General features: G+C 50.1%; 7 protein-coding genes across 7 annotated transcripts; 5 read left to right on the top strand and 2 right to left on the bottom strand.

Annotated features, from left to right (window-relative positions):
- Window positions 1-136: 136 nt before the first annotated feature.
- On the bottom strand, window positions 137-708 carry ColSpa_05048 (uncharacterized protein; the record flags this gene model as incomplete). Its single annotated transcript, XM_049271260.1, has 2 exons — window positions 137-313; window positions 454-708. The coding sequence occupies 2 exons, from the start codon at window positions 706-708 to the stop codon at window positions 137-139; spliced, it is 432 nt and encodes a 143-aa protein (XP_049127217.1).
- A 1,330-nt stretch (window positions 709-2,038) lies between these two features.
- Window positions 2,039-2,959, bottom strand: ColSpa_05047 (mitochondrial phosphate carrier protein; the record flags this gene model as incomplete). The annotated part of the gene is made up of 2 exons (XM_049271259.1): window positions 2,039-2,788; window positions 2,855-2,959. The coding sequence occupies 2 exons, from the start codon at window positions 2,957-2,959 to the stop codon at window positions 2,039-2,041; spliced, it is 855 nt and encodes a 284-aa protein (XP_049127216.1).
- Window positions 2,960-4,248: 1,289 nt separating this feature from the next.
- On the top strand, window positions 4,249-5,339 carry ColSpa_05046 (uncharacterized protein; the record flags this gene model as incomplete). The annotated part of the gene is made up of 2 exons (XM_049271258.1): window positions 4,249-4,324; window positions 4,396-5,339. The coding sequence occupies 2 exons, from the start codon at window positions 4,249-4,251 to the stop codon at window positions 5,337-5,339; spliced, it is 1,020 nt and encodes a 339-aa protein (XP_049127215.1).
- A 562-nt stretch (window positions 5,340-5,901) lies between these two features.
- On the top strand, window positions 5,902-7,724 carry ColSpa_05045 (uncharacterized protein; the record flags this gene model as incomplete). Its single annotated transcript, XM_049271257.1, has 14 exons — window positions 5,902-5,971; window positions 6,030-6,155; window positions 6,215-6,241; window positions 6,298-6,343; window positions 6,398-6,464; window positions 6,514-6,550; window positions 6,601-6,655; window positions 6,721-6,783; window positions 6,833-6,889; window positions 6,945-6,996; window positions 7,355-7,396; window positions 7,451-7,517; window positions 7,569-7,616; window positions 7,669-7,724. The coding sequence occupies 14 exons, from the start codon at window positions 5,902-5,904 to the stop codon at window positions 7,722-7,724; spliced, it is 813 nt and encodes a 270-aa protein (XP_049127214.1).
- Window positions 7,725-13,084: 5,360 nt separating this feature from the next.
- On the top strand, window positions 13,085-14,248 carry ColSpa_05044 (uncharacterized protein; the record flags this gene model as incomplete). The annotated part of the gene is made up of 2 exons (XM_049271256.1): window positions 13,085-13,730; window positions 13,818-14,248. 2 exons carry the CDS (start codon window positions 13,085-13,087, stop codon window positions 14,246-14,248), a joined length of 1,077 nt encoding a protein of 358 aa, XP_049127213.1.
- Window positions 14,249-15,625: 1,377 nt separating this feature from the next.
- ColSpa_05043 (uncharacterized protein) lies at window positions 15,626-16,021 on the top strand (the record flags this gene model as incomplete). The annotated part of the gene is made up of 1 exon (XM_049271255.1): window positions 15,626-16,021. The coding sequence occupies one exon, from the start codon at window positions 15,626-15,628 to the stop codon at window positions 16,019-16,021; it is 396 nt and encodes a 131-aa protein (XP_049127212.1).
- A 4,079-nt stretch (window positions 16,022-20,100) lies between these two features.
- ColSpa_05042 (uncharacterized protein) lies at window positions 20,101-21,048 on the top strand (the record flags this gene model as incomplete). The annotated part of the gene is made up of 3 exons (XM_049271254.1): window positions 20,101-20,312; window positions 20,372-20,799; window positions 20,993-21,048. 3 exons carry the CDS (start codon window positions 20,101-20,103, stop codon window positions 21,046-21,048), a joined length of 696 nt encoding a protein of 231 aa, XP_049127211.1.
- Between the last annotated feature and the right edge of the window lie 420 nt (window positions 21,049-21,468).

Here is a 21,468-nt window from a genome sequence, read left to right as displayed (position 1 = left end):
CATCCAAGGCAACACACTGGCTGTCCCAAACAGCATCTGGCTTCGAAGTCCACCGAGCCCTGAGGTACGCCATACCATTATGCTTGTCGTCGAGACAGGCGTAGATGTTGGAGGAGGCAGGGTCTCCGCCGAACTTCTAAAACTGCAGGAAATGTGCCTCCTCTCCGAAGGCTAGATTCTCCATGGGCGTCTTGTAAAAGGCGTTGAAGTTGGAGCCCGCAGGCATCGCGGTGATTGCGCTGTCACCTCCCGGGGTGTAGGAGATGACACCATCGGGGTCGGCGTAGACTCTTTGTCCGCCTGGTTTAGAAATCTGGTTCCTTCAATTAGTGACCACGAGAACAGAGCTAAAGGGATGGATGGTTATAGTGATAAACCATGCTGGGCAAGTGCCGTGTTCAGTATTTGTGGAGAGGTAGAACTAATGGGCACTGGGAAACAGTCGAGACAAACCTGAAGCTGTCTGAACAAATCATCGACGACTGTCGTGTTGCTAGGTGGGCAATGAGCGCCGGAAAAGTTCGGGCAGTTGGTTGTAGGCTGTAAAGCACCGACCCAGAAACGTCCGTTCCGAGCGTTGATGGCGAACTCATGCGGGTCCATCACGAAATGGTTGACCAATTCAGAGAAGTAGGCAAACAATATGAACGACTTGGCGGTGACGAGGGTCGCGGAAGCTAGGAAAAGAAAGAATGATTTGACGAGCATTGTTGCGGATTTGTTTCGTGATCTTGGGAGAGAAGTATAGCTGGGTGATCGGTGATGATGGATTGGAAATGCTTTTCTTCTTCTGGAAGGGATGGACTGATGAATTGGGAAAAGTTGCAGTCCAAATGTCCAGAGCAAGAGGTGTGCTAGGTGCTAGGCTTGCTGCTTCTGCATTGCAGGAACGACAAGAAATAAAAGTGCAAGAGGAAGTAAGATGTAAGACAGAGCGAAGTACCGATTGCATAGGCAAGAGCCCCGAATGTGAACAGTGTCATGGCTTGCGATCCTGTCAGGCCGAGCAACAGCGATCTTCCTAATGCATATCATTGGATTCTTTCTCAATTTTGTCCTTTCTATCATGGAAAGTCAGGATGGTATGCTATCTCTTTCCCAGATCATTAATTGCGGGTTCCATTTCTGCTCCTTCGATCACCATGCTCCCAACGCACACTACCTCTCTGAGAGACACCACGCAACGTTCGTTCCATTTCTGCATTACTGGCTCCAGCGATTCGTCACCTGGCTATTCTCCCCATTCCTTTGCACGAATCCTATAGTTTGGGTTCTTGCTGAGAACTGTCGAGCTTTGCCAAGCGCTCATCTATCTTTAGATCGCCGTACTGAGCTGCCCACAACGTCGAACTTTCTATCATCCATGGTCTGCTATCAATTATATCTCTTTGGGAGTCTAGATGGTGTAATTTCAAATCGAAACTATATGTATTTTCTGCAAGAAACTCATGAAATACGGTGAGTATCGTGGCCGAGAGTGGCGCCACCAGAAGAGCGGCAAAAACCCATGTTGTTCAATCCCTTAGTCCCTTGACTGTCAGCGGGACATGAGCATGACACGGAACACACATTTAAAAGACCCAACCTCTTGATTTGTGCTTCATGATTGCGGGTCGGTAATGAAAGATCTTCGCAACCTTGTTTCACGCGCGTCGCGTGGATCCTGTCATAAGCCTCCAACAGAAGTCGAGGCACTTCGTGAATCGAGCCTCGTCACCGTATCCTCAGGAAGCAGACGTTTGAATGCGACCAAAAGTCTCATCACAGTTCATGCTTAAACATATGGTCGTTGAAGAAAGAAATCGATTGATCGAATCAAATGTAATCTAAGCAATCGCTCATCTACCCGCTCTAACAACCGGAACCAATGCAACCGAACGCCAGCCCATCCCAGAGTCTTTCTAACCTCTACACATACAAATGATATATTCAAGATCTTATAGGGACTCTTCCTTGTGGATTTCAATACCGGCTGGTGCGCCAACCAGGGTCTTGCATTGCGCGTAAATGACGAACTGACCAGCGACCAAACCACAGGTCATGAAGATACGGGGCCCAGGCCCGTCAACAACAGACGCTTGGGACCGAACTCCTTGGCAAGCTGGATCATGCGGCTCGTGGCACCCTGTTTCGGGTCGCCAGCGCCCTTGTTGATGGCAGAAAGCAGCGTGTCGGCGGGATGCGAAAGCACGGCAGCAGCGACACCGGCGAGAATACCCGAGGCCAACTCGACACCCGTCGACTGCAGCTGCGTCATCTTGGCCTTCTTCTCGGGCCCCATGGCGCGGTAAATGACCTCGACAGCGGCCTCGTGCACGGAGAATTGACCGACGGCGTAAGGGACCTGCTTGAATAGCAACGGCACGAAACCCGAGTAAAACCCCTTGAACCCCTCCTCGCGCGCGAGGCGCATGAATCCGGATCCCAGACCGGTCGCATAGCCGCGCTGCGAGACGAGACGGATGCGCGTCGCTTCGAGAGGGCACAGTAGGATGTCGGCGAAGAACTCGGCGGTGGCGCTGGCGCCGAGGTAGATGGCGGTGCGCTTGTTGACGGACTTTTCGGGGCCGCCGGCGAGGGTGATGAACTGCTTCTTGAAGAACTCGTAGCCGGCGAACTTTCCGCCGCCCTGGACGAGGTAGCCGACGGCGGTAGGGCCGAAGCCGGTCAGCAAGGCGGATGCGCCCTCCTTGGCGACGATGGTGCGGCCGGCCTTGATCATGTTGAGGCCCTTCATGGCGTCGTCAACCTGAATACGCGTCTTGACGACGTCAATTGGCGTTGCTGCCTGTAAGGGATGTGAGCACGTGTGGTCGCGTTTGTGGGTGAGGCCTCAGGGACGGCGATGGCTTACACCGTGGGTGGAGGTCGCCGCGAGGGCGCCGGCTCCGAAGAACTTGGCATAGTCGATTGGCGAGAAGGTCGGGAGTTCCGTCTGTGTTGATTTTACCGCGGCCATCTTGAATGAGATTTTCCTCTTATTTTTTTGGTGGTTCCTTTTTTTATGAATGAGAAACAGAGAGCTACAATGTTGCAAAAAAAAAAAAAAAAAAAGTACACAAACAGGTGGAATGTGGCTGGTCGTGCAAGACCTTAACTAATAAAGTGCAAGCGAAAAGGGTCTCGTCATTGCTCCGGAGAGTCGCAGTGCCTTGGTAGGGGACCTTGGCCCTGGAGAGGCCGGGAAAGTGGAGCTGAGTCATCCGTTGTGAGCGCCCTATGACGTCGATGTCCCGTCGTCGTCTGCCAGCGCTGCGAGTGACGGAACCGCCGTTCGGAGCCTTCGGGAAACCAACAAACCACGCCAAAACGTACACACGCCGGCGCGCCAATTCCCTCGCTCGTACCTCGGCTTGAACTGGAGAAATTTCTGCCCCTTGACGACATTTGCGCTCACTAAGAGACGCCGAGACCCCCCCCCGTCCACTCGTCCTGCGAGCGAACGATAAGCACCCACCCAGACCCCTTCCCGCCTGATGCCGTTCGTCCCGACCTACGGCTGCTCCCGCGCCGCGATTTTCAGGCGAGCCTCCGACGCCGAGGTCGACGTCAAATCCAGGGTCGTGAGCCGGACGCTCGGGTTTTTCTATGGCTCCGTCATTCCTCGATTTAGCTGCTGAGCTCGGGATGAATGGCGACCGAGTTATCAACTGATTCCTTCCCACAATGTGCACTCAATGGCGGCGCCTGGCCAGTCCCAGCATCCATCATTTTCCACGTGACAGTGTGTAACCGCTCAGTCAGTTTCGACCAAGTGGTGGTTGAGTGTGCACTTTCCGCTTCCTCGTGCAAGAAAACTTTCACGCCTTTTTCCTCTTTCCAAAGGAAGCCAGCTACTGCGATTTGCTAGCCCTGATCTCATTGGTTCTTCGCTGTCGACCATGGCAGTAATGCTCGTTCATCCCTCCTTTCCTTACTATGTCGCATCAGGCGAAGGCTACGACGTGGCCGAGAACAAGTTCGGTGTGAGGCACAGTCGAGGAAGTCAAAGACCTCCCACCCGGACCAGAGGAAGGCCCCGCCGGACGTATCATGTTAGAGGGTAGGAGGGGAGGACGAGACCATGATCCATTCCCTCCAATGCATGTAAGTGAATCTTGATCGCTGAACTCCACGCCAAACACTTCTCCTGCCATCTCAACTCGCCAGGACTTCCTGATCGTCGCGGATATTGCATCGTCATCATTTTATCGGTCGCATCATACAGTTCACGGCTTGTCGTACCCTCTCGATTCCTCCCACGCGATTATGTCGCTGCCAGGCGCGTCGGGCAACAGTTCATCGGAGGCAATTTCCCATGCCCTCACCCCCTTTGGCCGTGCTGGTAAGTCGGCAGTCTCCAGGTATTGCTGTACCATCTCCACATGGTAATAAGAGCTCACCATTCACACTCAGCGAGCCGCAAATACATTACGAGATCCTTTATTTTCAGCTTTGCAGAGTACCAGAACCACGACTACTCTGAAGTGGCCCACGCTTTCGTTAAAATGCTCGAAAACGTCTTGCTGCGATATCCATTTTTGGCTAACCACATCAAGAGCGACAAACATGGCTTGGCTGAACTCAATCCGCACCCCAGACCTAGCCCTGCGCCCCCCGAAGAGTCTACGGCATCGAATCCACCAGTTCCTGTAGACTTGACCGATCTCGCGAGCGAGTTATGCAAGTGCCAAATCCACGCTAGACGGTTCCAAAATGGCCGCATCGACTTCCTCGAGAAGGAGGGCTTTGCGCCTCATTGGTTTCGCCAAGAGAACACCTGCTTCATCCTGGACGATGCCGAGGTCGACTGGGAGATTGGAATGCCTGCCATGACCGTTCAGGCTGACTTCCTTAACTCCAAGACTTGCAACCTCATCCTCTCATTTGCCGTCCATCATTCTCTGGTTGACGAGACGTCGATGAATTTGATTTTCCAGGCTTTTGCGGCAGACCCGCCACTTTCCTACGCAGAGCGCAACCTTGCGGGATACAAGTTGAACCTCAACAAGTACCGGCCAACGAGACCCTTAGCCATTGATCGCATCCCCGAGTATGAATTCGACAAAGCGACGCCAATTAAATGGCCCAATCTCGAGTCTAAGCCTACCAATGCCATTATTACCATTACATCTGCTCGTCTGAATCGGTTGGAGGTGGAAGTTGATGGACTGCTGGCTCATCAAGGGGGCGGTTGGCGGGTCTCAAAACTCGACTGTTTGAGTGCCTGGTGCTGGGTTGCCATCATAAAGTCCAGGTTACCGGGATTCGGTCCTAAAGATGAGATGTGCTCTGCCACTGCCGTCAATGTGCGGCCGAAGCTGAATCCGCCGTTGCCCGAGACCTTCTTTGGTGAATGATGGTCAATGTGGTCGCCAGGACCACAGCTGAGCAGCTGTTCAGGCTGAGGTACGCTACAGACTCTATCTTCCAATGCGACAAACCCTATTTACTTTGGCCTGACGCTATCTTAACTCCAAGTCTTTCTCCATCGGTTGCTGACATAGGTATAGACAACCCTCGGCCGTCGGCATGCCGGCTGGGACACGCCGCATTGCGCGGGTTGTCAGTTCGGGGGGGGGTATTCGCAGTGCCAAGGGGGGCTTCCGAAAAGTGGATCAAAGCTCGGAGGGGGGTCTGAAAGTGGGAAATCAGAGTTGTGCAAGATTAGTCATGTGCGAATACTCGAGCGCAGGCACAGTGAAGTTTTTTTCCTCGAAAAAGGCACGTGACTTTGTTGTTGAGATCCACAATTGGCTTAGCGCCAGCGTACGCTCAGCATATCCTCAGCTGCTGCTCAGCAAAAGTTTTTCCTCCTCTTCTTTTTTCTTCAAGCCATCCCACAATCGCCAACGAGCACCACCACGGTATTGTCTCGATCAATTCTCACCACATCCTCTGCATATGCTGACACTATTCTAGATGACTTCCCCCTACGCCAACCCCGGCATTTCCAATGCCGCCAACCCTAGCCGCTTCGGCTACCACCATGGTGAGCATATGCAGGGTGTGGGTTGAGCTCCGTTTGACCATATGCTGATCACATGCAGGCCCCATCCCCAACCCCAACGACGGATGGGTCCCCGATGGTATGAACCCTGCTTGTGCATCGCATATGCTGAACACTAACTCAATTGATGCAGAGGTCCGCGAGGCCCATGACGCCGGTCGCGCCTGTAAGTATCCAGCTTCACCCAGATGCAGGCTGTGCATATGCTGACACCATTCTGACCAGACACCGTCACCACCGAGATGAACGCCAGTATGTGCTGGTCCGCGGCAGAGAACAAACCCAGCATATGCTGACCATCAATTCAGACGCTCCCAATCCCGCCAGCAACCTCTCCTCCATCAACACCGGCGTGTAAGTACAGCATGGTCTCTGCCTCATCTCAGCATATGCTGACAATACGCTCAGCTGTGACATCGTCGTCGATGCGGCCACTGGCGCCATGTGCGGCACCGTCACCGCCTCCCAGCCTGCCGTAAGTTGATGCTCCGCATATGCTGGGACATTACTGACACTACACTCAGCAACGCCGCCACATCCGCACGGCTCATGCTGGCGCTGGTACGTGAACAGTTCTGGCACATCCTCAGCATATGCTCACAATATCCCAGTCACCAACCGCCCCCGCGTCAACACCACCGTTGCCGAGGAGGCTGCCGGCAAGACGTATGTGCTGAGCATATGCGCTTCTTCTTCTCTTCCACAACTGGGCATATGCTGACTTCATGCAGTGCTATCCAGAACTGGGTTCGTTCCGGTGGCTGGCGCCACGCGAACTACATTCGCGAGCCTGGGTATGTTCTTTGTCTCTTCTCAGCATATGCACAACTGACACTCTGACAGTGTTGGACCTGAGGGCGGCCTCATCCACACCTATGCCGACGGCATGGAGGAGCTTGCGTGAGTACATCCCCGGTACACTCTCAGCATATGCTCAGCTAACGTCCTATCCCAGTCGCAACGACGCCAACTTCGCGGCCACCTATGGCACGCACTTCCACCGCCCTGTGAGTGCATCTACTGAGCATATGCTCGGATCCGGAGGATGCCATTTACTTTACCATATATCTTTGCCATCTATCCCCCCATAACTAACGCAACAAGGCACCGCGACATGGTGCCAAGTCACAGAGACGTGTGGCTGTGAGGAAGGTGTTGGGGAGCAAAAAGGCATCTGCTCTCAACAAGCAGAACACATCCCTAGCACATGCTGAGGATGTGTCGAGTCTCTGCCCTCCAACACCAACATCACAGCCACGCCGAGCCGCGACCGAACCGATACCGACCGAACACGAGCAAACAACATGGGGAATATGTGCTGGGGATGCGTTAGGCATATGCAGGACTGAGCTAACTTTGATGCAGCGCAGCGGCTCCGCCCCCCCTTCTTCGCGCAAGCGCAAGAACGTGAGTAGAACATCATCTCCACACATGCTCAGCATATGCTCACAATCAGTCCAGCGCGGTGGCCCTCCCCGTGAGGAGAGCCCTCCCTCCCCCTCCCCGGCCCCTCCCCGCAAGAAGGCCAGTAAGTACACAGCATGCTCTCTGCATATGCTCAACACTAACCACGCATCAGCTCCCCGCAAGAAGGGCAAGGCCCCCGCCTCCTCCTCTCGCGTTCTCCGTGAGTACATCCCGCACATACTCAGCATATGCACAGCTAATCCCGAGAACAGGCTCCGCCCGCCCCGCGCAGGAGGAGATTAAGTTCGAGAACCCGAACGAGATTTGAGCATATGCCAAGCATCAACTGCACCAATAGAGTGCAAGTCTCTAAGCATATGCTGGGAACAAACTGGGAATGAATTACGTCTATAGAGTAGAGAGCGTCGACAGACACTCAGCATATGCTGAGAATCGCCGCGGTAGTTAATGACAACGAGGACGATGCTCCTCCTATGCTATACATGTTCTGTGCATATGCTGAAATGATACTGGTGATATGCTTTGCTTATTCCTTATCTAGATCCTGTCTTAGCTGAGCTGCCTCTGCCTCTAAGTCCCGGATATGCTTTTGTCGCCTTAGCTTTTCTACTTCATATTCAAGCTGTTGAATCCTGATTTCATCTTGCTCTCTTTCAGCCTGAAAGCGTTGCTGTTGCGAACGACTTTGTGCCTCTTTTCGCTGTGTAAATGCATCTACTTCACGTTGACCCATTGACCGTGAGTGTGTTGCTCTTTTTCGTGGGTGGGAACGAACTGTGAGTGGTGATGATGCCAATGATGAAGCAGGTAAAGGTGGAGATGACCCTAAGGATGGGGTCTGCATGAGCGGTGTGGATGCACAAGGTGTGCTTGGAATATGCTCAGTATATGCTGAGGATATGCGGAGAGCTGTGCTCTCGTCATCAGATAATTCTTGGCCACTTGCAACATCACCCTCCTCAATGCTAAGTATTGGTGTATCATATGCATTATGGGGGTTAAATGGAAGATCTGGGTTATTTTGTCGACGTTGTGCTTGTTGCTTTTGTCTTTTGTTTCCTTTTGCAAGTGAGCGGGTATATCTTGCTGTTTGGCTCTGATTCCTCCATGAAGATTCAATTCCAGTCTGAGTGAGGATGTTCGTTTTCTTTGCTTCTTGGAAGGCATGAAGCTTAAGCCTAGAAGATGTTAGGTATAGTATCTGTATGTGCTGGACATATGCAACGCATATGCCGGGAGTATGTCGAGTCTATCACTTACCGAAGTACAGCAGCAAGAAGCTGAAGTCGTTTTCCAACAGCCCAATTATCTTGGCTATGGCTTGATTCAACAATATTATCATACTTCCGGGCTAATACCATAGCTTCAGGTTGAATATTGCTAATAGAAATAGCAAGACCAGACATAATCCAACGAGACTTTTTTCCCTTAAACCAGGATATTGTCTCTGGATATTGTTTGGTGATGCCTGCAATATGCGCTGCATATGCTGAGGAAGAGTCTGATTGCCATACTCTCCATAGCTCTTGCTCAGCTGGGTGATCAGGAAACTTCTTACGCCAATTTCGTCGCACATGAACCTTGCAAAAGATTAACACGTGACATAGATGTTCCTCCCATGTTCTTGAAGGGTCAAGATCAGTGAGGTAATCGCCTAAGCCTGCTATATACTCAGCATATGCTACGCATAGATCACGAATAAGTATAAAATATACTCAAAAGTAACTTACCACCAGCTTGTTTACCATCCATATCCATTGTAATAGCATAAATAGGAGAAGGAGAAGAAGGATCAATATGAAACCATTCTCGCTTTATACCAGTTACCTGATAAAGCTCCTCAAAGCAATACTTAAAGAGAAGCTTATAACCGTCTCGTGAGTGAAGGTTTGTCCATGCATAGACGTATGAATCAATTTCTAGTATAGTTAGTGCATGTGTCCAGATCATATTCAGCATATGCTTAACATACTCTGGGCATCTGAGTTCCATCCACATATTTTAAAGGTATTCGTTTCTCCTTTAACCATCTTAAAAGCTACATCAATTTCTAAAAAGCTAGCCTTTAAGAAGGCTTTTGCTTTAAAGTATTCAATGCAAATAATAATAAAACGGCCATTAGGTAATATATGAACGTTTCTGATCCAGCGTTCTTCTGATAGCCTGGTCTTGTCATATGACCATTCCCGAAGTATGCCTGATAAATGCTTAGTATATTCTGAGGACCTGTAGCGCATATGCGGAAGATATGCTTCATACCTGCAAAGCTACAACCAGCTGGAAACTCAAGCAATCGCGCTCTTCGAATCAGGACTCCAATGATATCCTCATTAGATAAGGCTGTATGAATAGCAGAAAAGCAAGTTGCTCCAAAGGCACGATAAACCTCACGAATCCCAGGATTCATTAGTAGTTTCCCTATATATGCTTAGCATATGCATAGTATCATATAAACATATACTTAACATACGTGTAGTTAAAGTTGAGATATCTGGCTCTTTTGAAAGCCCTAGTACAAGGCGATGTGATAACCAAGATGGTAGTGTTGTTGGTAGTGGTGGGATATGAGTATGTGAGCCTCGGCAAAGAAGAAGAATAAATGGAAACCGAATCTGGTTAATAGGAACATAGATATCCATCTTAACAGAACACTTGTGCGTTTGAATTCGCCCACTGCCTCTTCCAGCTGGATGCTGGTATCCTGTGAACCTATGATCAGTAAATGCTTAGCATATGCCGGGCATATACGCACCACATGTTCGCCTTGTGCTCGTTGTCTTCCCAACCCAAACACACTTATTACTCCACCCTCTAAGTCGCCCAGTATCACAAAGCTGGCGTAAATAGTTAACATTGAATTGACTTTGATACTGTGGAATTCCCCATGCTGTATGCCAAGGCTCTGAGTTACTAGACCGTGGGCAGCCAATAAATGTAACCTACATAGTGTTAATATAAACTAAGTTCTAGAAGGGCATATGTTAGGCATAAACTTACATCATTCCTAGTAAAGGTGGTAAATCTTTGGTTTCTACAAGTAGATACTGGCTGTTTCCCATCTCTAGCTGGCTGTTGACAAGGTCCATCAAGCTTCCAGAGCTTTTGAATAGACTCAAAGTAACTAGAATATATTATTAGCACCTCATAATTGAGACATATGCATAGCATATGCGCAACACATGCCTCGCATAGGCTTCACTTACGCTTCCGTCTGACTCTTAATATCCTCTGTAAGTGTAGGTACAATTGCCATTCTTTTTGCTTTTTCTCGAAGGATTTGATGTGCCTTAATAGCATTACCAGAATCAAAAAGCCTATGTGGCTTTAAAACAGATTTGCGAGTAAAGCTACAGTGTTTGATCCCACTGCATTTCAGGGATTGGTGCCAAACTTGATTTTTGCCTGGACTACTCTCAATATATGGTTAGCATATGCCAAGTATATGCAGAGACAATACTGAGAGTATGTTACCCAAGAACTGGACATCCCTGCTGGCTTATTTTCTCCTTATGTTGAGTTGAGTATTGGATAGTGTCTGTAAGTATGCTTATAAGTTGCTGGGCATCTGATTTTGAAATATTGCTATTGTTTTCGTAGCATGAGATAAAATGTAAAACCCCTGTTTTTGAAGTCTTAGGAAAAAGAGGAGGAGTAAGGTGATCTTGGACATCTCTTGCAGATGTTGCGTATCTTCCTCTGTTGTTGAGAAGGACTCCAAATTGCTGGATAGATTCCTGATAAATTCTCAGCATATGCTCAGTATATGCCCATCCCACATCCGGTATATGTTAAGGATACATATAAAACTTACTTCAGACTGACCCATCTGGCATAGTAACGTCTTTGGGTCATAGTGATTGCTTGCTTGGTTATAGCTATTAAGCCAAAACTGATCCTAAAAAATGTTTAGTAAAATAAATAATATTGATAAAATAAAAACTTACATCATTAACCCATCTTCCTAACAGATAATGAGATCCAGCAATTGCATCTTTATCATTATCTTGAGTATTATCTTCATCAATACTCTGATATCCTGCATCTTCTCTCCAGTCTTCATTTTCATCCTCAGATCCACTAAAAGATAATATAGATAAAGGTGGTGAAGTAAAATCAGAGTCGCTACTAGTGTCGTCTGGCACATTGTCCATTGCTGTTGGATCTTAGCGAAGTATGTGGTGAGTATGGTCTAAGCCAGGCCTCAGCATATGCAGAGACTGTACTCAACTTATACTCCCTCAGCACCTATATTTTATTGCTTGCTTATCCTCGTTTCCTCGCTCTCACCGCCTGTGAATGCAAAAGATGATGCTAACTGACCTTCACCGCTACTTTCTGCAGGTTATGCTCTGCGTCTTCCTCGTATATGTAGAGCATATGCGGAACACATGTATCGACAATGCAGGATTCTAGCTTGTCTCTCAACCAATCATAGTCTTACACTGTCCTACGCTTATTTATCCTCTTCATAACTGCTGTATAAACTTTTAGACCCCCCTCCGAGTTTTGATCCACTTTTCGGAAGCCCCCCTTGGTACTGCGAATACCCCCCTCCGAACTGTACCCCCGCATTGCGCTACTGCCAGTAGAAGCAATTGCTTCGGCCGCGGCCTTAGTCAGCATGCTATAGAATCTGTCGACCATGAGTACGTCTGTCAACGACTTTAGGCGGTTTCTGAATCCAGTTAGGGGCAGAACAAGGAAGCCGCTGGTGCTTTTCCAAGAAGGGTGTGCAGCGAACGCACTGGCGTCAAATCCAGATCGCTTGCAAGCTCGGGCGCCGATCTGAACTTTGACGTGCGAGGTTCTACGATCGGTGGTCTGCCTTTAGGCTGTCGTAAACATTGGTGCATTGAAGAAGGGGTCGTCGACGTACTCCCGCGGGTCGGAGGGACTGAGGGCGATGCGCCCTGGGAGTTGCATGCATGTCTCCACGCAGTGGACTGGAGCAGTTTCGGGAAACGCATCGAGGGAAGGGTTGCGACTTCTCACTTCTAGGCTGATTCCCTTTGGCCACTCAATCAGCCAGCTTCGACCGCGGTATTGGTATCTTGGATTCATGTTTCGGTAGGCTCTAGTCATCGTCAACACAGGCGGCGAATAAGTTTGGGGTGGCAGGCAGTTCGTGTCATTACGGAGGAGTGCACGGCACACATTTACCACGAATATACCATTCAAGCAACCAAATTCGGCCAGCATCCAAAATTTGGTACAGTGACGCATGGACCTAGAACTCAGTGGATGGATAGAGCCGCCGGCCTGCTGCCGAACCCTCGGAGGGCGCGGCCCCCGAGACGGCCCTACTCAAGGTTTGGAGCGATTCCGATTGACTGAACCATGTTGACTGGTCCACAAGAACAAAGAACGGATGAGCCCCCTCTAGCGTAGAGAGGTCTTGGCCAAGCGTGGCGCAATGGCTACAGACAGTGCCCTGCGCCACAGACAAGATCGAAATTTATTCAGTGCACATGGTGAAACGCTTAATATAGCAATCAGGCTAAGAAGATACGAGATCCAACCCCCCGGAGTCAGATTGGGAATCGAAAGCCCCAACAGATATAAGCTTAAAAGGTTATTCCAGGCAACGACATATCGAATGTGCGAAGAAGTCTATCGTCTTGCAGCTTTCACCCACGTTCTCGGCCTCTCCAGCAACCCATCCAGGCAATGTCGCCGCTTCCAGAACCCAGCACCCCAGCACTCACGGAAATGGACCGGAGGGGAGACGTTGTCTTCGTCGTCGGGGCCGCGGGCAACGATACCCCGGTCCGGAGGTTCCGCGTGTGTTCCCGGACCATGGCCCGCGTATCCCCAGTCTTCGATCGGATGCTGCACGGCAACTTTTCGGAATCGAAGCCGACGTCCACCGCCACGGATCTGCTTTCTTCATCTGTAGCTCCCAGCACACCCACAAAAGAATGGGTCGTCAATCTTCGGGACGACAAGCCCGAGGCGTTCGACCTCTTTGCGAGCATCGCGCACAGCCAGTACCGGCGGATCCCGAGGAGCCTGTCTGTCGATAGGCTGTACGAGCTGACGGTCCTGACGCATTACTACGACGCCACGCCGGTGCTCTCACCGTGGTTGCAGGCGTGGGAAGCGGGCATCGGGGACGGGGCAGAGATGAACAGCAGTCACGTGGCTGGGCGAGACGGGGAGTTGCTGATGCCCAAGGTGTTGTGGATCGCGTGGGAGCTGGGACACAAGCAGCTGTTTGAGGGGACGGCGAGGAGGATGGTTATGGAGAGCTGTGGGAGTTTGTTTGGGGACGATAGTGGGCTAGGGGAGCTGAGCATGCCGCCCGATGTAATTGGTAAGTTTTCCTTTCTTCCCCTTTACCCTAGGCTGCCGCAGAGTCGGTCACCAAGGTCTGGGAGAGGGTCTCACTGACTCGGAGCAGAGCGCGTCGCGGCCATCCGCACCCAGACCATCCAGTCCATCATGGACGTCTTCCGCGACCTGGCCTCGAAGCTCGTCCGCGTCGACGAGGGGCCGCGCTGGTGTCGGCACGCGTCGTACATGGGCCCGCACCGCTGCGAGAGCATGATCCTCGGCAGCATGACCTTCTGCCTGACACGGGCGGGGCTCTGGCCGATCCCCGAGGCCGAGGACGTCGAGGAGAGCGTGCTGACGCTGTACTCGACGCTTATGAACCTCGTGATCCACGACATTGGACGGCCCGGGGAGAAGGGCGGCGCGGACCACAGCGAGTGCAACCCGCGCGGGTTCCTCATGGAGCGGATCAAGACCATCCTGGGCGAGGTGGGAAGTCCCGTGACGGAGGGTCACCGGAGGCATCTGGACAGGCAGATTCAGAGGTTGCTTGTTTGAGTATTTTTGGAGTGTCAAGATGACAGAATGACTGGCAAGGGATTTTACTTTGGGTCGTTGGAGTTGCTTTCCTTGAAGTCATCCACGGTATTGTTGGAAAGAACATTGTGGCTGGTGTAGATTCAAGATGAGCCATAGGTTCCCAAGTAGAAATTGTAAATCACAGCTCCAGGATCTCACTGATCGCACGTACATCCTACCCGGGGTTTGAAACTTGGCGTGCGAAGTCGTCTTGGTTCCAGATGTTCTGACGGACAAATTCGCCGTTGTGCTCCCATAGTCCGTTCGGTTGGTTTTCGATCTTTTTTCGATCCCTTCATGCCAAAGCTCATACTCCATCTGCCTTTGAGATACTTGCTGGATCAATTGTGTGTCACCTCAAAACAGTAAACTTAGTCAAGGCCGCTTTCATGACAGACGTCTACTCTGGTGTTTGAGATGGTCTCGTTTCTCTAGCTTGACTAACTTGCCAATCGGAACTGAATACTCTACCCCTGGACTCAAGTGCCGACACTGTATTCAGGACAGTCCCTGGCGACCGGGACCTGTCAGCAACTCTAGTTCACGCTAAATGTAACCTAACAACCGTGCTGTACAGTGCCATGTCAAAAGTCCGAAAACCCACCGTGATGAGTCCTCCGAGATGGATCTCTTGACCTGGATGGGGGACGTTGGAGACGTACCACAGGTTAGTCTGTGGGAGTCATATCGTATCGCTGGCATCCTTACTGGTCGCCGATTGAGAAAAGTGTGGACAGATAACGGCAGCACGCAAAGCGTCAATACCTCGGCAATGCCCTCAACCGATACACTACTGGGTCGTCTGGTGGCTGCCATGGACGCCTCGTGCGACACCCGCAGCCGGTTCCAGTATGCCCAGTTCCTTACCACCAACTCGCTTCTCTATCCGTGCGTAGAAGCTCGGCTCGAAGTCGCCGCACTGTTTCGTCATCTGACTTGGACGGAAATCCTTCGGCGGGTGGCCGATATCTGCTAGCCCTACGGAATCACGGCGAACGCGAAAAGCATCGCCGAGATGCTTGATAAAGTATGGAATACGCAGGACGACAACTACGATATCGATGAGCAGGCTCGTCGGAGGAACTTGGAGATTGCTCTCTTCTAAACATATTTAGGATAACCGTTCACCAGGTCAGCAGGCGTCCCAAAGGTCAATTCCCACCAGTGTCATACGTTGTCTCCAGCTATCCAAAACTGAATCAGCGGCTGTAGGCTCCACGCACAACACCAGAGAACGTTTCTCAAAGCAGAATTTTCAATAGGGAGATCATGAGAAGGGATCAGTACTTTAGAAAAACGCTGTTGAGACTGTGGCGGACGTAGTGGGTTGCGATGGTCTTTTCGAGGTCAGAGAAGATGAAGTACTTAAGGCAGACACATCAGCAAGGCCACCAGGCGATCCAGCTCCAGCTTCCCGTCTCCGCCATGACTGCGACAGTCACCGACGGTCGCGTGGCCTTTGTAGCGAGCGATAATCGATGGGCGAAGCTCGCCAAGCGATACCAAGAGATGACCCTCATTGAACTCGCGTCTCACATCGGTGCGCGTGCCCTCTACATCCGCGACAAGGGAATCATCACGGCACATCAAGCGACCGAGTCGCAGCTGGAGGAATACACGGAGGTGTCGGAGGAGTGGCTCAAGGAACTGGGAATGACCGAGGATCAATTCAAGCAGTTGGAGGATATCGACGCGGGCCCTGTGAACAAGCCCATCGACCACAACGAGGTCACCAGCGACTCGGAGAAATGACTTGACAACCACGGGAGAAGTCTGGACACCAGACAAGCCAATCGGGCGGTTTGCGGAGGATTACACACACTTGCAATGATGATTTCGCGATGCTTTGCGACCGACGCGTTCGCGCAGGTACATGGACAATGATGTGGGAATTCCTGGTCACACCACAACAATGAACGGTCCCTCACCAGGAATTGCGATCGCGTTTAGTTTAGTTTAGTCAATCACGTTTTGCTCTTCTTTTTCTTCACAGTCATTTCGGGTCTTCATAGTCATTCGCATCGTGCGTGTTGTCGTCAATTGACGAGGAAGTCCTCGAGACGAGAACGTCTTCTGCGCGGGCAAAGCTAGGTGTGCACTTTGTCAGAGACTCAGAAAAACCCGCCTTGTGCTGACGAGGATGCTGCTTGTGTCGGTGAAGGTGTCGCAAATGGGGTTAGAGGGAAGTTAGGGGATGTCTTGGTTCGACACGTTGTGCTGAGTGAGACGGTCATCATTGCAGCTTGGGGTTTTGGCTAGGCGAGCTGCCGACCGGAGCAGACTGGCTAGAGCCTTTGAACGGTTGACAATTGGACCCCTGAGTGGCCCAGCCGGCGCCAAGTCTGAGGAGATAAAAAACATGATGACAGTCACAGAGACAAGCGCGAGAATGAGGACGCGGCGGCGGGCTTGAGTGATAGAGAGAAAAGAATAGTCCTCTGATCGGTCGATAGCTGATTTACTATTCAAGGGAGAAACAGACCTATGGTACGCCATGCTCTAATTATCCAGCCTTACTGTAAGATAAATCAAGGATTCTGCATCAAGGAGGCTGTGTTTCCAGCCTTAGTGACGTGCCACATGCAACACATCAACATCGCCGTTTTCTTGACCATGTGGCCTGGTCATTCAAGCCCAAACCCCCACTTGTCTAGAGAGCCTTTACGTATTCCCATTCATCGCACCAATCTTGCCCATCATGAACGGCCGGGATGTTATTACAGCAGACTCAACCAAGCCCAACTTCAAGGGCTGGTATACGCGAGGTGACACTATTAAGTATTGCTTTCTACTCATCTAGCTTCTGAGGGTCAGCCAAATAAATGGTGAAAATGGCTTGTGCTTACTAGTCATAGCCAAGTCGTGATTCTGCGACGAATCCACGCAAACCTTTAAGGCTTTCGATGCGTATATGAACTGTTGACTAAATACAACATGTAGTTATCCCACAGCTTGCCTCAACAAGGCACTTCATTACCTCCAGTCCCCAAGCACCATTCCATGGTAAGTCAAACCTTCTCAGTGGTGGCACAAGTGCACTATTTTTCGTCGTTACTTTTTTATTCCATGGTTTACAAGAACGCGTCGAAAGTGCCAGGTGTATTACCCAATACATCTTCAAGAATCCACAAAGACTGACAGCTCTTGGTTACATTTTTTCTGTGGCCCCCCCGTTAAAACTTACCCACCATCTCTTTTCCGAACACTAGAAGGACCAATAACATCTTCAGCTAGTGAGTTGTACATCATCGTGGCGTCAACAAAGTGCCATTATGAGGCTGAATTGTCTTTTTAACTAGCGACCACATCGTTCTCGGCAATCGCGAGCCCCGCGTATACATCCATAACCCCATCAGCCACCTCGAGCCAGACACCAAGCCCTGAAGAAGGAAGCAAAGCTTGGGTTGCTGGTGTTGCAATAGGTCCGCTAATGGGGATTGATCTGGGTATCTTTGCATTCTTCATGATGGAAAAGCGGTTGAAAAGCAGATATAGCCAGCACGTCGTAGTCAGCGGATCATACCAAAGTCGTCCTTCTGGATTGGAAGGAGAACAGAGCGTAAAACGCTAAGTTCTGACTTGTGCGCGCTTGTGGTGGGAGCATTCTGGTTTTGTGGATACTCTTTTATAAATAGTCGTATCAACGGCCATTAAACAACCATTCGCAGAGGTGGCGATCTGAATACTGATTAGATCACATCTAAGCTAGAGCCTGAAATAACAGCGTAGGCTTTAAAAGAACAGGGTCTTTGTCCAAAAAAAATGCCAAGAAGAAAGTTAAGGAAGCGAAGGACGGAAGCCAGGAGGATAGTGGCGTCGGAAGATAACTGTCAGGCAGCGATCCAACAGGCCCATTCAAAGGTAGGGGTTCGATTTGGTAATTGATTGGCTATATAACGCCACGAGAATGAATAGGCAACTACTATTTAAACACTGTACATAAGACTTCTCGTTAATGCTTATCGGGCGCTCGGCTCATCCAGCCTTGTCAGGAGCAGGTCAGGACAATCAACTGCGCCACAAACCAGAAGCTTCGGTAATAAGAAGCCCTGTCTCATCATCTTCTGTTCTGCACTGGTAAGATAGACCGCCCTGTGTCCTACTGGTTGGGCCGTAGAAACAATGACTCAGCTGCCCAAGGGGACTTGTGATGCCCCCAACAAGGACAATAGTCCGCAAGAACGAGCCCCTTCCGAAAAGGTATCGCTGATATCAAAGGAGTCAAAGCCTGCCGCAGACCTCCTGCAGGAGCTCAAGCATGGGTTAAAGGCAATACTCTATGCAATTTGCCGATCCAACAGAACTCCCCGCTCTCCAGATTACTCAGGTCATAAACAGCGTAAGTCTCTTCCCAATGAAGTACAGCACCCACAGGACTTTTTCCCAAGTCGGTGATCGGTGTGGAAATCCCGATAAATCAGTTTTTGCTGCAATCACCAACACCCAGTCAGAGTACAACGCGCCATATGCCATTACGCAGACTATCAGCCCAATCACGACGCGGCCAGATCCGCCCCTATCAGAGCCACCCCAGCCTGTAATGCTTACGATGATGATAAGGATTGAAGTCATGCCCGCTAGTCCCCAAAATAGACCAGTGACAAGTTTCATAGCGGGATCAGACATGTCTGACGCTGCGATGGACAATGATCCCGCTAAGCCCGCAATTGCTCCAGGTAGGTAAAGCAGCGAGATGCGTTTCTTTTTGTAGACACTGATGAGGCCGAAGGTCACGGAAAGAGAGAGCTTCATGGCTGCTAGCGCCGCAAATTCCCTATTATGATTGTCTCTTAGCTTCGCTTTCCACGTAGTCCTCAAACAGGGTGAGATGAAAGGGTAGAAATGGAACGAACCAAGTATGCACGCAAGTGGCAATACTGGCAATTGAGGCCACAATGGTCAGTATCATTTTGAGAATGGCAAGATAAACATTTTTTGGTCCATCTTCCAGGTCACGCCAAGGTGCCAATGGGGTCCTTTCATGAGCTAGAGCAGTAGCTGTGTAGTAGGTTAGAAGGTGCGAGACGAAGCCGGAGATCCCGTAGGGAAGTCCATAACATTTAATATCCTTCTCAAAAGGATTCTTGTCGCTCTCGACAGTAGAGGTTTCTTGAGCTGCCACAAAGCAGCAAGTGATGAAAAGGAGGAGTGAAGTTTTGCTAGGAAAAGCCATTGTGGTTTTAGGGTGGCTATTTTCTCGATTTCAACACTAGGATGGAGCTCTTTCCGCAAGGGTTTGTTAACATTTAAAGCACCTAAGAGCCGCGCTTATGTTGATTTGTAATTGGCAACGATTCCGGTAACAAAGTGCTTGTTAAGAGTACAGTACCTACTTACTATGGGGGTTGTATTTCGATAGACGAATCTAAGGCTATGAAAACACGTTGCCCACTCCTTAAGCGCTTACATGCATCAGGCTTTCATCCACATTGTCGCAGTGGGGCATCGTTTCGAGTTCGCTTATCTCTGACTGCGAAGTCTTTTTGCTCTGAACCAATGAAACACACAGTCATGGTAAGCCTGAATGCTGGGGCGTCAGACTTGAAGTTGCTCAACTCGTGCACATTTGCGTATGCGGAGTCCTTCTGTTCTGAACCAATGAGTTGCTGTGGTAGCCTAAATGTGATCCAACAAGCCGCCCCAACGTCGGCATTTTTGCCGGGACCATCTCTGAAGCTTGAGCTGGGTGGGCGTTCACAGTCTCTTCGCTTCTGACCCCCTCGAAAGCGAGATGCTTCTCCTCGTCATCACAACATCGATTTTTCTCTTACTTATACCTGTTTCACATGTATTCCAACTCCGAGTCTAGTCCAATCCTTTCTAGTGCCGAAATGGAGATCGCCGATCCTTGCCTTGCAACGCCAGACCGACATGGCATTGACATGGACGCGGCTGACAGTCGCCGGGTCAAGAGTATGCCATACGCTACAGAGGAGGTCTGGGACCGTATGCAAGCTATCATTACCCGGCTCTACCAATCCGAAGACATGTCGTTGAACGAGGTCAAGGGCATTATGGAACGCGACTATTGTTTCTACGCTACGTGAGCTGGTTGATACTCTTTGGCTCAGAATCGATTAACTGATATCTGATTCTTTCTAGACAAAGGATGTTCAAAACTCGGATCGTCCGATGGGGACTAGATAAGAAGCTAAAGGAGAAGGAAGTCATGCACATGCTGAAGCTCAAGCGGCAGCGGCTGGCAGCTGGTAAGGACTCAAGCTTCAGAGTCCGCGGCCAGAATATCAACTGGGATCGCGTTGAGCAATACCTGAAACGCAGGCCCGACTTGGTGATGCAGTGCTTGGAGAACAACAAGCACGCGCCAAGTCAGCAGAGGTCAGAACTTGAGATTATCTGCCGGACCCCTTCCCCGACACCAAAAGCAGCAGTCCAGATCCCTTACGTCCCCTCCCTCTTGGAGCCGACCCTTCACGTGGAATTACAAGAAAATGTTATGCGGATATTTAAGAGTCACCACACTGGAGCGTTCGAAAGCGGCGTGTGGGTCTCAGAAGACATAAATCTGTGTGAGCACGGTTTTGTCCATATCGTACAGACGTTGTCCAATATTAGCAAGGCGCCAAGTTTTTTCAAGCTAAATCAAGCAGAAGCCGGCTTTCGCTGTCTTCGTCAAGGACTAAACTCACTGAAGGATATCCTTCAGATCCGAGACCCACGATTCTATTACAGTATGTTAGTTAATGTTTTAAGTTTAAACAGCAATATTCGAGAATCTACGGTTTGCTTTGTTTACCAAGTACACCAAGAAGTTCTAGGAGACCAGCATCCTCTTAGCCTTTTATGGGGCAAGCTTAAAGTACTTCCGCATAGAGTTCGTCTTGAGGCTCTGAGGAACATGTTTGCTATAGCTTCTATACATATTGAGGGTGAACTTGAGTATAATATCCAGCATGTCTTGGATGTTCTTCGAATGAGATGCTCAGTTCTCAAGCTTCTAAAGGATATGAACGGAAATGAATATCGGGAAATCATTTCGACTCATGCTGCAGCTACTACAGATTTGTTCAACCAAGGCAAATACAGGTTATCATGCAAAGCTTTGCTAGGTCTGGCTATTGCGCAGTTGGATGCGGATGAAGTTAGCCAAGCAGAAGGGACTTTGGCTCGAATTGGGTCTATACTTGAGACTCAATCTCGTGGAATGAGTAGGGAGCACCACAGACAGCAAGAGTGCC

Source organism: Colletotrichum spaethianum (assembly GCF_022836535.1).
Source record: "Colletotrichum spaethianum MAFF 239500 DNA, contig11, whole genome shotgun sequence".
NCBI lineage: Eukaryota > Fungi > Ascomycota > Sordariomycetes > Glomerellales > Glomerellaceae > Colletotrichum > Colletotrichum spaethianum.
This window is presented reverse-complemented; position numbering and strand designations above follow the sequence as displayed.